At 43.6% G+C, this 15339-nt stretch overlaps 1 protein-coding gene across 5 annotated transcripts in view; it reads right to left on the reverse strand.

The window, feature by feature from the left end:
- Positions 1-15339, reverse strand: part of NALCN (sodium leak channel, non-selective) — a 209976-nt gene that overhangs the window by 158718 nt on the left and 35919 nt on the right. For all 5 annotated transcript variants that reach the window (XM_029073990.1, XM_029073988.1, XM_029073989.1 and 2 more), the window contains one exon: positions 8700-8854. In XM_029073990.1, coding sequence (XP_028929823.1) covers positions 8700-8854 — 155 coding nt within the window. The remainder of the gene's footprint in view (positions 1-8699; positions 8855-15339) is intronic.

Here is a 15339-nt window from a genome sequence, read left to right on the forward strand (position 1 = left end):
ACTGGGGAGGGAAGGGTTGAAGAGGGTGGTCGGGGAGGGAAGAAGAGAGGGAGCAAGCACTTAGACAAGGTAAGATGGAATGATTTCAGAGGGGTAGGTGGAGGGGGTGGATTTTGAGAGAAGGCAGGAGAAATCCTCGTGAAATACTGCTCGGAAGATGGAAGAGTTGAAGAATACGAAGAGGAGCTGGAGGAGGGAAGGACTGAAGAGGAGCAGGGGAGTTTTTAGGGAGATCACGCCAGATGGTTTCGATTTTTTCAATAAAAGCGGCATATTCTAGCAGCATAGGTAGTGCTGATGCACATGGTTCTGAATTCAGGGATTAATTCCTCTTCAGAACAATACTGCACAGTTCAGATGGATTCAGTCAATAGCATTATTGAGCACCCATTGTAAGGAACACTGGAATAAGGATTTACGAGACAGAATATGGCCTTTACACGTACATGGCCCTTGCCAGTATACGGCATTCATCTGTTCATGCAGTCGTATTTATTGAGCGCTTACTGTGTGCAGAGCACTGAATTTAGTGTTTTGGAAAGTACAATACAACAAGGAGTTCACCCTTTCAAAGGGATATTTAAGGGTATGATACAAACTTCTGAATTCATGGAGAGGACAATTTAGGACGATCTATAATGTTAGTTGGGATTTTATGGTCATATCAATTGTAGAAGCAGTTTGTCCTGTTGGAAAGAGCACAGGCTCGGGAGTTGGTGGACCTAAGCCACTTGTCTGCTGTGTGACCTTGGACAAGTCACTTAACTTGTCTGTTTCTCCAATATCTTATCTGTAGGACGGGGGGTGTGGCCACACTTATTATCTCATATATGCCCCAGCTCTTAGTACAGAGACTGGAACCGCTTAACAAATACCATTCTAAACAATGATAGTGTTGACGTCAATTAGTCAAGCTGCTGGTGGAAATGTTCACAGCAGGTAAATGCAACCTTTCGATGCTTTTCAAAGTGGAATTAATTATTTATAACTCCACTGTAAAACTTAAAAGAATTAGTCTTGACGTTGGATTTTAGCAACTGTACCCCCAAAAAGCCTCCCTTGTAACTGTTTTTGGAATTAAAAAACAATCATATTACAGGTGGGTGCTAACTCCCATTCTACGTCATGTGTTTTCAGAGCTAAATTGACCCGACACGCATTATGAAATGACGATTTGGATATCTGGGTTTGTTAACCATTTGGAGTCACCACAGAATCATCTTCACCAATTCATTCATTCGTTCAATCGTATTTACTGAGCGCTTACCGTGTGTGTGGAGCGCTTGAAAAGTACAATCTGGCAACAGATAGAGACAATCCCTACCCAACGATGGGCTCACAGTCTAGAAGGGGGAGACAGACAACAAAACAAGTAGACACGCATCGATACCATCAAAATAGATAAACAGAATTATAGATATATGCACATCATTAATAAAATGGAGCAATAAATACATACAAATAGACACAAGTGCTGTGGGGAGGGGAAGGGGGAAGGGCAGAGGGAGGGAGTCGGGGAGATGGGGAGGGGAAAAGGGGGGCTCAGTCTGGGAAGGCCTCTTGGAAGAGGTGAGATCTCAGGAAGGTTTTGAAGGGGGGAAGAGAGCTAGTTTGGCAGATGAAGGGAGGGAGGGCATTCCAGGACAGAGGCGGGACGAGGGCCGGGGGTCAACGGCGGGACAGGCAAGAACGGGGCACAGAAAGGAGGTTAATGGCAGAGGAGTGGAGTGTGCGGGCTGGCCTGGAGAAGGAGAGAAGGGAGGTGAGGTAGAAGGGGGCAACGTGATGGAGAGCCTTGAAGCCAAGAGTGAGGAGTTTTTGCTTCACGCGAAGGTTGATAGGCAACCACTGGAGATTTCTGAGCAGGGGAGTGACATGCCCAGAGTGTTTTTGTAATCCCTGTCCCACATGGCGCTCACGGTCTAACATCGGGAAAGCAGGAAGTCTAAAAGGCTTATTAGAATGTTTTATGCACCAGTTAGCTAGGGTGATGAACACCCTCCGCCCTAAGCAGAGGAGCGCTTAGCAGATTCCATTTCTCACAGGCAAAAGCTGTTCGACTGAAGAGACAACTTCTGACTCCTCTTGGGGAGAAGCCTAGTTTTCTCTGCTACATTGCTGGATGGGAGAATAGCATTTACGGCTTCCTTTCTGAGCCTAGGACGGCACATGAAGGGCAAAGTTGAGCCCATTACAAGCACATTTTTTAAATGATGATAATGATGACATTTGTTAGGCCAGGGACGGCACTAAACGGTGGGGTAGATAAACCTGATCGATCAATCAATGGTATTTAATCAGGTGGGACGAAGTCCGTGTCCCGTACGGGGTTCACAGTCTTAAGAAGCAGCGTAGCCTAGTGGGTAGGGCATGGGCCCGGGAGTCAGCGGGACCTGGGTGCTAATCCCGACTCCTCCACTTGTCTGCTGTGTGACCTGGGCAATTCACTTCACTTTTCCATGCTTCAGTTCTCTCATCTGTAAAATTGGGACTAAGACTGTATGGGACTCGGGAACTACGACTTGTGGGACGGGGACCGTATCGAACCCCACTTGCTTGCATCCACCCCAGTGCTCAGTACAGTGGCTGGGATAAAACAAGCACTTAAAAATACCACAATTATCAATTATTATTACTCCCCATTTTACAGATGAGGTAACTGAGGCATTGAGAAGCGAAGTGACTTACCCAAGGTCACACAGCAGACAAATGGCAGAGCCAGGATTAGAACCAGTCGGAAGGCCACGTCCACGCCCTTTCTACTAGGCCACGGCTGCTTCTCAAGTATGTAAAAGCGTAAACTTTTTCAGACTCCACATTTAACAGGTCTCCCTTAAATTTCACTGCATTTTACGTTGGTCAATGTAGAGAGCCACAGATTCTTTGGTTTATTTTTGTTTTCTTTAGAAAAAATAGCTTTATCGCATCTCCTATTGCATGTTAGTTTCCTTGATTTTTCTCAAGGGATTATGAGGAGCAAATGGGCTGTGTCTATTCTAATTCAGTTTTGTTCCAACGTCCTATTTTATCAAGTGTTTATTCAAAAGTAAAGAAATACCTTGTTTTTCACTTCAATGTTCAATTAACCCACAGTTGAAACCCATACAGATACAAGGTGTTTCTTTTTTTTTTTTAACGCAGTACAGCTGGTTGTAAAATATTTCCTATCTTTTTTCAAAGATCATGACATTTAAATTACCAGTTTTCTCTCTCTGCTGTTTTTCATGTTTCTATGTAAAATGGATTTCTTCTAAGTGACAGCACTCATTTATCTAGGCAATCCGCTATCTAATCAATGTCTCTCCGTGGGATATTAATGATAACCTTCCATGAGAAAATTAAGACAAGAACTGTATTGCTTTTCAATTTTAGCGGTCTCTTTGGCTCACGAGGATGTTCAGAAATCCTGGGGTTCTATTTTCAGCTCCGGCGGTGATTTGGTAAATATCTCGACAATGCCACAATTTTCCTAATAATGTCTGAATGGGCTTATCCTCTCTATATGGAGGACTGGGGAAATGTCACGAGACTTTTAAGCGCCATCATCTTTCTCATTCAATCCACATATTCACTCTGTTGCCAAATCTTGTCAGTTCTATCTTCACGACACCTCTAAAGCCTGCCCTTCCCTCTCCATCCAGCCCTTCCCTCTCCATCCAATCTGCTATCCAAGGATTTATCATATCCCGCTCTACTCTATCGACCTCGTTCATTCATTCAAATGGTGGAGCCTCCTCGCTGACCTCCCTACTTACTTCCCTCTCTCCCCACCCCAGTTCCTACTTCCTTCTGCTGCCCAGATCATTTTTGCCATTGAAATATTCAGGCCACGTCTACCTACTCCTCCAAATAATAATAATGCTGGTATTTGTTAAGCGCTAACTATGTGCAGAGCACTGTTCTAAGCGCCGGGGTAGATACAGGGTCATCAGGTTGTTCCACGTGAGGCTCCCAGTCTTCATCCCTATTTGACAGATGAGGTAACCGAGGCACAGAGAAGAGAAGTGACTTGCCCACAGTCACCCAGCTGACAAGCGGCGGAGCCGGGATTCGAACCCATGACCCCTGACTCCCAAGCCCAGGCTCTTTCCACTGAGCCACGCTTAAAGACAAGGTGAACACTGCCTCAAACAACTGGACCTCGTAGCGGACTGGAGGTAGCCCGCTGCAATCTATTACATATCCTCAATAATAGTTTGTCAATTTGTTCCAAAGATCAAATTGTCCTTCAAAGAGAATAATTTTAGGAGAAGGCATTTCTATCCTCATTTGAAGACGCTACGTAGTTGATAATGCTTAATCCCAGAACTGAGAAATTTACTTGGAGCCCCCAGATGGCTTTATCGCAATTCTTTGCTAGAAGCTTCCTTTGAACTTCCCTTGATTTCTGTGATTACTTTTAAGAAATGTTTTGCCTATATCCACTCCGAAATATTTTACATTCTTCCTTAAATAAGACAAATAATTCCCTTGTTCCCAGGGGACTAGAAGTGGGATAATTCTTTTGACGAATGCAGGCTGAAGTAGAGAACAAAAGAATACGGGAGAGAGAGATAAAGACAGAACTATCTGCCACTGAAGGCCTTTCTTGTGGGGCAAAGGATCCCCAAATATGTGGCTGAGGGGGAATCAGGGGTGGGGAATCGGAGGGGCAAAGTCCAGGACATCCGACCACTTTATATGTAAAGTCTGTACACGGGAAATTCTCTCTTCATGAAGTTTGTCTCTCTCCCATTCAGAGCTAGTGAAGAGCAATTCAGGAAGGGTACCAAAGCTCATCTTCCCTCCCCTCTCAGAGACAGCAGGTTTCCCAGCCCTAAGGGGAGAAAAACCCCTCAGGCTCATTAATTCTCAACATGGATTAAAAATTGAAGGCATTCCATGATCCATAATTTGATTAGGAGGGAAGAAATGATGTAGTGTTCTTTAATAAATCACGATTATTTACACATAAAAATACACTAGCCAAATTTAGATGCACAATTATGCACTTAATTACACTGCAAATGCAACCTCATGCTCGAATAGATGTCCGCGCTTCCAAGAGCACGATTTAATTCCATGATCTTTAGCAAAAAGCTATCTTTAGTTTCACGAAATCTTAAAAATCACCTTTGCACATTACTTGAGCTGGCCCTCAGTTGACATAAAATTCCCAATTTTTCTTCAGCTACAATTTCCACTTGCATATTGATTTAACCATTACCAAAGCATATAACTATCAAACCTCCTATGAATATAGGTACATTTGGAAAAAAAAAACCCAAAATGCATCCAATAAAAATCTAATGACTAAGTACTAGTCAAATAAAACATGGACAAGAACATGGAGAGGTTATTTTGGCAAGCAGAAAACTTCAGGGGGAATTTCCGTGTTTGGATATATATCAGTCCATTAGACTGTGAGCTTGTCATCAGGCAGGGACTGTCTCTATCTGTTGCCGAACTGTACATTCCAAGTGCTTAGTACAGTGCTCTGCACATAGGAAGCGCTCAATAAATACTATTGAATGAATCAATCGGTTATATTTATTTATTGATTGCTACGTGGGAAACGGTGGGAACTTAATAAAGGTAGTTGCCTGGCTGACGTAGAAATGATGTGATTATCAAGTGTTACTTTGTTTACTTTGTGTTACTTTGCCAATCCTTCCTACTTGCCTATTCCAAGGAAAAAGACTTTGTCCATCCTGATTAACTGATTAACTCCAGGACTTAGAACAGTGCTTGACACATAATAAGGGCTTAATAAATACCTTAATCTTCTAACGATGTGTGTTTTAAGCTAAGAAAAGTTCTGGTTACAACATGGTGACGTCTGAAGAAAATCTTTCGGGCACGCACCTTGTAGCGGAGAGGGAGCAAGTACTATTAAACAAATATCCCCTATACCCAAGTGTGGTCTCCAGCAGGAAGAGGGGATGCGTGACATTTACAAATCTTTACAATGTTGGGATTTTTCCGCTACTTTACAACTGTACTGGAGTTAAGGGAGCGGGAGTGAGGAATGAGGTAGAGTGAGGAAGTGAAATGGGGAGAGAGAAAGAGAGAGAGAGAGAGAGACAGTTTTAGTTCGGATGTTGTCTTTCCTATCTGTTATTTCCATGCTCGTCTTCCCCTGCCAGATTGTGTGATCCTTGTGGGCAGGAATTGTCTTCAAATTATACCTTCCTTGAAGAGTTGCAGGACATTTTGTGTAATAATAATAACAGCTATAATATTAATAACACTATGCCTCAGAAAGGTACTGCAATTTCTCTAAAATAATCCTCTCTTTCCCCAAAAGACCTGTCAACGAATGATCCAGCCCAGGGACACTCTTCAGTAACAGACCCTCAGGGAACCGAGAAGCGGCACTGCTGACTGGAGAGAGCACAGGCCTGGGAGTCAGAAGGACCCGGGTTCTAATCCGAGCTCTGCGACCTTGGACAAGTCATTTCACTTCTCTACACCTCAGTTCCCTCATCTGAAAACGGGGATTAAGACTGTGAGCCCCACATGGGACACGGACTGGGTCCCAGCTGATTAGTTTGTATCTGTCCCGGCACTTGAATAATCCCTGGCACACAGGAAGCACTTCAATACCATTGAAAAAAAAAATAAACGCAGCCCGGTGTACATCAGCTTAGCATGTCAGACAGGTACTCCAATTGAAAACCGTTATCCCAACTCACCAACTTGGCCCCTGTCGTGTTTTTACAAGGAAATAGAAATGAGGATACGGTCAGTGAGCTTTCTCCTGGGAGGGATTTCCAGAACCTTTTGCATCTTCCACAGTCCAGTCCAGTCACTTTTATAGGTGATATTACTGGTGATATTACAGTGGCTACCACGCGACTCCCCCTTCCCTGGCTACTGTAGCTATTAATGCCAAACTACCAGAAAGCAAGGTGATGACTGATGGGACTGTCGGAATAATAACAATAAAAATGTTGCTATTTGTTAAGCGCTTACTATGGACAGACCACTGTTCTAAGCGCTGGGGTAGATACAGGGTCATCAGGTGGTTCCACGTGAGGCTCACAGTTAATCCCCATTTTCCAGATGAGGTAACTGAGACACCGAGAAGTGAAGGGTCCACAGTCACGCAGCTGACAAGTGGCCGAGCAGGGATTCGAACCCGTGACCTCTGACTCCCAAGCTCGGGCTCTTTCCGCTGAGCCACGCCGCTTCTCTAATAGCACCTCACCCTAAAACTCTAGAGGACACCGCACCCCGAGTTCTATCTCCAAAGGTTTCACATCGACCAGATAAGCTGCTGCGGCGATCCATCACTCGCTACAAATAAATCCAAACTCAACCATCTGAGAGGGATCACCAAGATGCAAACGCTCAAATAAAACTAGTTTGAAACTCGAGATCGGTTTTTCAATTTGGACTAGAAACAATCGAGTCAAATGAGTACAATTTGTACTGAACTGCAGCTAATGAAGCATCACTAATTGTGTAGCGACTGTTAAACTGCTAAGATCTTTGATCACTAAGGGGAATGACACATTGCGGGAACCAACAGGAAATAAGGCAGGCTAAGTATAATATTTAATGGTTACATAGCATCGCGCTTGAATATCAATATAATCATATATTCTGGCCTTGGATGTTTTTCACATAATGCAATTGTTGGTTTTAAATGACAGAGCAGAAAGCATAAATTACCTGAAATGAGATATTCTTCTTCTTGATAATATTACCAATGACAAAGACAATACAATGCTTCTCTTTTCTGAAGACACAACTGCATCTGTCTAGTACATATTTTTCTGCGAGTGCCCTGTTGTCTTTTTGATCATTTCATTTTCAGCCATGCTAATTGAATTACTCTAAACTATTCGTGTCCTTATTCTCTTTGGGTACAAAATACATGATTAAGAAATAAAGTTATCATCAGAACAGAATGGCAAATTTTAAAGAAGCCCCAATTTGGGAAAAAAATTCTGAGTGCCAATAATAATAATATTGGTATTTGTACAAATAAATACACATACGCTCACTATGGGCCAAGCACTGCTCTAAGCACTGCGATAGATACAAGGTTATCAGGTTGTTCCACGTGGAGCTCACAGTCGTAATCCCCATTTTACAGATGAGGTAACTGAGGCACGGAGAAGTGAGATGACCCAGCTGACAAGTGGCAGGGCAGGATTAGAAGCCACGACCTCTGACTCCCAAACCCGGGCTTTTCCCACTAAACCACACAATTTAAATAATAATTTAAATTCTTTTTCCATTTAAATTGAAATTAATCTCTCTGAAAATTATAATCAATCATCAAGAAATATTAGCAAGAATATAAAGAGAGCTTTACCTATGGGGCATCAACTAATTTTTCAAAATAAAATACTGCGCAAGTGTAGGATGCCTCTTAAATAGAACAGATCAATCAGCCAATGATATTTACCGAGCATCACCGTACGCAGAACGTTGCTCGTGCGACACAAAGGTCATAAATACAGATTTTCAGAACGATTCAAACTGAACTTCTGTTCCTACTCTGATCAGTATTAACTACCTAGCCATCGTAAAACAAATATAAACATTTTGGCTACAGACACACACTCTTCTCTCCTATGAGCTCTTTGGCTTTTTTCAGAAAGTATTCTCGCGCTTGGATTTGACACGTTATCATTCACATGTCTAGTCCACCCATTTTATAAGCATTTTAAATGGATACTGAAAATGTGTTTACCAGTAAGACAGACCTATCTCATTAAAGCCACTGTAGCCCAGCTCTTGCCTGCTAAGTCCCAGATCTTCAAGGTCCATGCACTTAAATCCTGGTGGGCATTGATAACCTTCTTCCAGTTCTCTCGAACAGTGGGTGTCTGGGATAGCTAAATTATTCCAGGTCACATTTCTGTGAAAAACATATTAAATCGTTAGACGAATTCAATTCTACACAAGTTCACTGAAAATGAAAGCAATCACTGTTAATTCAGAACTGCTGAAAATTGATTTAAACTTGATATTAACGAGTCGTAAATGGAAAACAAAACGGGGAAGAAACTATATTTAAGGCATCCAACTTATCCACGTCCCCAGATGGGAGCTTGCAAGGCTCATTATCCCATTTTATATTCCAAGGAATTGAAAAGGCACAAAGAGAGGTGAACCGAGAGCCTCCTAATATTTAGAATCGCGAGGACTTTTCGCTAGGCAACGGGCCCACCGACGCCGGTAGCGATGAACACAATCTGTGCTGATGTGGCCTTCTGTGACTGCACTTCCCAGACCGTGGATATGAGACAGGGCAACTGGCCTATCTCTGGTGACTTCTCCGTGACCTGTAATTGACGCACTTTGAAAATATAATTAAAGGCATTTTTCGAGCAATCTTATTTATTAAGTGCTTACTGGGTGCACAGCACTGACCTAAGCACTTGGGAGAGTAGAGTAGAACAGATTCGGTAGACACGTTCCCTGCCCTCAACGAGCTCAGAGTCTGGAGAGGGAGACAGACATGAATAAACATAAAAAAAACCTTCTGATACGTATGTAAGTTCTCTGAGGCCGAGGGAAGAGTGAATAGAGAGAGCACACACCAGGGCAATGCAGAAGGGATTGAGAAAAGAGGAAATGAGGCCTCTTGGAGGAGATGTCCCTTCAGTATGGTTTTGCAGGCGGGAGAGCAGGAAGCAGCGTGACTCCCCATTTTCCACATGGGGTCACTGAGGCCCAGAGACGTGAAGTGACTTGCCCACAGTCACACAGCTGACGAATGGCAGCCATGACCGCTGACTCCCAAGCCTGGGCTCTTTCCACTGAGCCGCGCCGCTTCAATGTTGGTATTTGTTAGGCGCTTACTAGGCGCAGAGCACCGTTCTAAGTGCTGGGGGAGATACAGGGTCATCAGGTTGTCCCACGTGAGGCTCACAGTTAATCCCCATTTTATAGATGAGGTCACTGAGGCCCAGAGAAGTGAAGTGACTTGCCCACAGTCACACAGCTGACAAGTGGATTCGAACCCCTGACCTCTGACACCCAAGCCCGGGCTCTTTCCACTGAGCAACGCTGCTTCTCTAAATACGACTGAATGAATACGGCTATTTTTAAAGCAATTTTAAACAATTAAATTCCTGGAGGAGGATGCTGAACGGGGGTTGGTCACAAGAAATTTAACTAGGCTATACAAACTTTATCTTTAATTTACCACAGAAGGATTCGGTGGGGAGGGGAGGAGGAGTTATCTTTGCTAGAAAATGTTATTTCCTTTATTTGAATAATTCAAAAGTTCAAAAGTCTGAGGGTATATCCCCTGCCTCACAGTATCCCCCGCGGCTCTGAGTTCACTTTCAGTCAAACTAAGAGACCATCAGTGCTAATTTGCCCTGGGTTACGGGCTGGCTCCAGTTCGACGACTCCTAGCGAAATGGAATAAATCAAAAATTCAATTTGAAAAATGCCTAAATAGACATGACACATCCTTCCTACTCTGGTTAAGAAATGAGTTCCAGGTGGAAGAGATGGGAATACAGTGAACATTTTGAAACAATTTGCAAAATCGCATTAACCGACGTGCTATATAGTAAAGGCATTTGTTGAGAGCCCAGGAGGCGCAGTGCACTGTACTAAGCCTTTGGAAAAGTACAACAGAAGTATGACTTGAAAATCTAATGCAGGTAGCGGACAAAAATGTATATACCAATAGGGTGAGCAAAGTGATCCGACCGTACAGATGATTACACATCTCTACACTGAGTGCCGAGGGAGGTTATAAATACATACGTGCTAGAGGAACTTCAATTACAACCAAATTGACGTAAAAGTATCTTCTTTTATAGTGCTCTGCGCACAGTGAGCGCTCACTGAATACGATTGAATCAATGAATGAGTGAATGACAATTTTTTTAAGCCAAGTTTCCGACATTACGGTGAACGTTTAGACTGTGAGCCCGTCACTGGGCAGGGATTGTCTCTCCGAACTGTACATTCCAAGGGCTTAGTACAGTGCTCTGCACATAGTAAGTGCTCAATACGTACTACTGAATGAATGAACGCACTCTCTACTCATTTCCATTTTTCCCCATTCAGAGAACACACGGCCCTCTGAAGGACGATTCCCAAGGAGTTTTTTCAAGGAAAAGGCCTGCATTGTTGAAGATATTATTCCTAACCCATTCTCTGCTGAAAAATCCATTATCGATTAAAACTAAAATTCGTACTATACGTTTTATTTATTTGCCTGTTATTCTTTCTTTCTGTCGCCATCAATACCATTTCTTCTACTCTTCTTGCTTTTAAAAGTTGAACATCTACTCCCACATCATCCTTCCCCTTACATTAAACTTTCAACCGTGTTATCTTTTAAAAAATCTTCTTTCAATCTTATTCCAGAACACACTTTTAGCCTCTGAACAACCAATTGTTTCATTTCCTTCACTGAATTCACCATAAGACGGTAGCGACGTCTTCCCATCCTCTACGTTTGTTTTCCCTAGTTTCTGTCACAGAAAACAAAGCATCTCGCCAACACATCTGGCATTCTCTAACACCTGTTTCTGCCACAGGTCATTGCTCTCTTCAGCCTTCCTTAGGACGTTAATTCCTCTGTGTAGTCTGAACTGATTAGCTTCAGTTGTTCCATAATTGCTTTAAGCCTTCCTTCATTACCAGATTATAGGCCTAGCTACTTCTCGCATTTCTCCGACGAAATGGCTGGGGTGACCGGCTGTTTTCTTCCAGTTTAATAAAAGAAGCCATCATAGACAGCGAAACGGCTTCCTCTTCACCCCGCTTGCTTCGGAGAGAAAATTCATTAAGTTCTAAAGGTCAGACAGAGTACACCGAGAGAAAGCGAAATTTTAGGCTGAAAAATGATCCCTTGGAGCATAGATAAGGGTTTTGGTTGTCAGCAGTTCCTGTGTATGCTTGGTAAGTTTTCTGGTTTTTGTTTTTTTTTTTTACCAATTACCATCCATCCCACTGCTACGAAGAATTACGGTATCTATTAGTTGGAGTCCCCACCGTCCTATCCCCCGACCTCCTCCGAGGGCCCGTCAGAAGAGCTAGTCTGCCAATTGCTTCCTTTGTGACTTACCTTCTCTGTGCCTCAGTTTCCTCAACTGTAAAACGGGGATTAAATCCTACTCCCCTCTACTTACATCGTGAACCCATGTGGAACGGGGACGGTTTCCACTCTGATTAACTCGTATCCACCCCAGTCCTTAGAACGGTGCCGGGCACGGAGTAAGTGCTTAATACCACGATAATGATAATTTCACATAATAATAATAGGAATAAAAGAAGGAATGGGGGAGTGATCCAGCCTGTCTTGGATGGGAAAAACCTTGGCAGGGGGGGCAGAAAGAGGCTGTCCTTCTGATATCATTTCTCCCTCGCCCCAATGCTACCATCTCCTGCCATTTAACTGGGTTTGATTTGACCAGAGAAGAGTAACGGAAGGATAAATGGCAAGGGCAATTAGACTTTTAAGGCCACCTGCTCCCCTTAATTACAAAAATACTGAGAAAAGTAATTAGAAAAACATGAAAAGCGGATAAAAAGCTGTGCAGCAAGTCATCAACTGAGCAAATTTAATGCTAAATCAAAAGAAGACACGATTGTGACTGGGCAGAAACTGATGATCACCTAATTTGGAAACGAGAACAAGAGATGTTAGTCCAGACCTGATTAGCAGTGGAGTCTGAGATCGATGTCTCCTGAAACAAAAGTCTTTATTTTGAATGCCCTGATGAGTTAACTAGTCCCAGATCCTATCCAAATGACTAATACCCCGGCTAGACTCCTGTGTCAACCTTCTCTCCGATCTCCCTTCCTCCTCTCTCTCCCCGGTCCGGTCTATTCTTCACTCCGCTGCCCGGCTCATCTTCCCGCAGAAACAATCTGGGCCTGTCACTCCCCTTCTTAAACAACTCCAGTGGTTGCCTATCGACCTCCGCTCCAAACAAAAACTCCTCACTCTAGGCTTCGAGGCTCTCCGTCACCTTGCCCCTTCCTACCTCTTCTCCCTTCTCTCTTTCTACCGCCCACCCCGCACGCTCCGCTCCTCTGCCGCCCACCTCCTCGCCGTCCCTCGCTCTCGCCTGTCCCGCCGTCGACCCCCGGGCCACGTCCTCCCGCGGTCCTGGAACGCCCTCCCTCCTCACCTCCGCCAATCTGATTCTCTTCCCCTCTTCAAATCCCTACTTAAAGCTCACGTCCTCCAAGAGGCCTTCCCAGACTGAGCTCCCCCCTTTTCCCTCTGCTCCCTCTACCCCCCCCACCTCTCCGCAGCTAAACCCTCTTCTCCCCCCTCTCCCTCTGCTCCTTCCCCTCTCCCTTCCCATCCCCTCAGCACTGTATTCGTCCGCTCGACTGTATATATCTTCATCACCCTATTTGTTTAATGAGATGTACATCACCCTGATTCTATTTATTTGCCACTGTTTTAATGAGATGTTCTTCCCCTCGACTCTATTTATTGCCATTGTTCTCGTCTGCCCGTCTCCCCCGATTAGACTGTGCGTCCGTCAAAGGGCAGGGACTGTCTCTATCTGTTGCCGATTTGTACATTCCAAGCGCTTAGTACAGTGCTCTGCACACAGTAAGCGCTCAATAAATACTATTGAATGAATGACTAAACAAAATCCATATTACCTACGATACTGGGAATGTGAAAGAAAGTAAAACATTCAACCTGGGTAATGATATTTTTAGACAACAAGGGAGACATCATTTTGATTTTTCAAAGTAAGTTTTAGGCTATTTAAATTTGAAAGAAGCTTCATTTTCTTTTAAAAATACTGTTCTATGCCTTCCTGAAAATGTGACTAAGATTTCTCAGATTGCTCTAGTTCAGGTGTCTTTACGGAATTAAGAGGTAGCCTGAAACGCAATATACAAACATTATTGCTCTTTCTCCTGAGACTGCTGTAATGTTTCTTAAGTCTGCTGCATGTTGAGACATTTTTAATAATTTTTAGGAAAGTTGTAACAGTCAAATCTATTCCACAGCCCATATGCTCAGTAGGCATGAGAAAGGAACACACCTTTTTTCAATTTCTATAACAATTTGTTGATCACAGTTAAATTTAATCGTCGGTATGGTGCTCAATTGAGGGGATGAATTAAACAAATTATAATCTGACATTCTAGTCCACATTTAATGTCTATGTAACTTTATAATACATTTGGAATAACTGGAATATTTACATAATTCGTTACGGAGCAGCTTCTTAATAATGTTGGTATTTGTTAAGCGCTTACTACCTGCAGAGCACTGTTCTAAGCGCTGGGGGAGATACAGGGGAATGAGGTTGTCCCACGTGAGGCTCACAGTCTTCATCCCCATTTTAGAGATGAGGGAACTGAGGCCCAGAGAAATGAAGTGACTTGCCCACAGTCACACGGCTGACAAGTGGCAGAGTCGGCATTCGAACACATGACCTCTGACTCCCAAGCCCGGGCTGCTTCTCACTGAGGCCTGGTGGAAAAAGCACGGACCTCGGAGTCAGAGAAGAACCTAGGTTTTAATTCTAGCTCCTCCACTTGTCTGCTCTGTGCTCTTGGGCCAGTTCCTTAACTTCTCTGTTCCTCAGTAACCTCACCTATAAAATGGGGATTAAAGGTGTGAATGCCATGGGGTACCCGCTCTGTGACCAACCTGATTATCTTGTAATAATAATAACAATAATGTTGGCATTTGTTAAGCGCTTACTATGTGCAGAGCACTGTTCTAAGCACTGGCTATATAGGGTCATCAGGTTGTCCCACATGAGACTCACAGTCTTAATCTTCATTTTCCAGATGAGGTAACTGAGGCCCAGAGGAGTGAAGTGACTTGCCCACAGTCACCCAGCTGACAAGTGGCAGAGCCGGCATTCGAACCCATGACCTCTGACTCCCAAGCCTGGGCTCTTTCCACTGAGCCACGCTGTCGATCCTAGAACTTAGGACTGTGCCTGGCACATAGTAAATGCTTAACGAACACTATTAAAAAAATCGACCGGATTTCCAAGTTGGCTGCAGAGTCACAGTTAGTGATAGATTATCCTGAATAGTAGCAAATATTCTTGGAACTCTTAGAGTGCACGTGTTTCTAGACTAGAACGTTTTCAGCGTGCGGAGGACAAATCGATCCTGTCTACAAGGACTTCAAGGCGCATTCCCAGAACCTCGACATTAGAGAAGCAGCGGGGCTCTTGCGCTTGGAATGGACAATTCGGCAACAGATAGAGACAATCCCTGCCCAGTGACAGGCTCACAGGCTAATCGGGGGAGAGAGACGGACAAAAACGAGACAACATCATCACGATAAATAGAATCAAGGGGATAGACACCGCATTAACAAAATAAATGGGGTAATATAATAAATAGGGTAATAAAAATCTATACAAATGAGCA

The sequence above is a fragment of the Ornithorhynchus anatinus genome, chromosome 10, assembly GCF_004115215.2.
Source record: "Ornithorhynchus anatinus isolate Pmale09 chromosome 10, mOrnAna1.pri.v4, whole genome shotgun sequence".
Taxonomy (NCBI): domain Eukaryota; kingdom Metazoa; phylum Chordata; class Mammalia; order Monotremata; family Ornithorhynchidae; genus Ornithorhynchus; species Ornithorhynchus anatinus.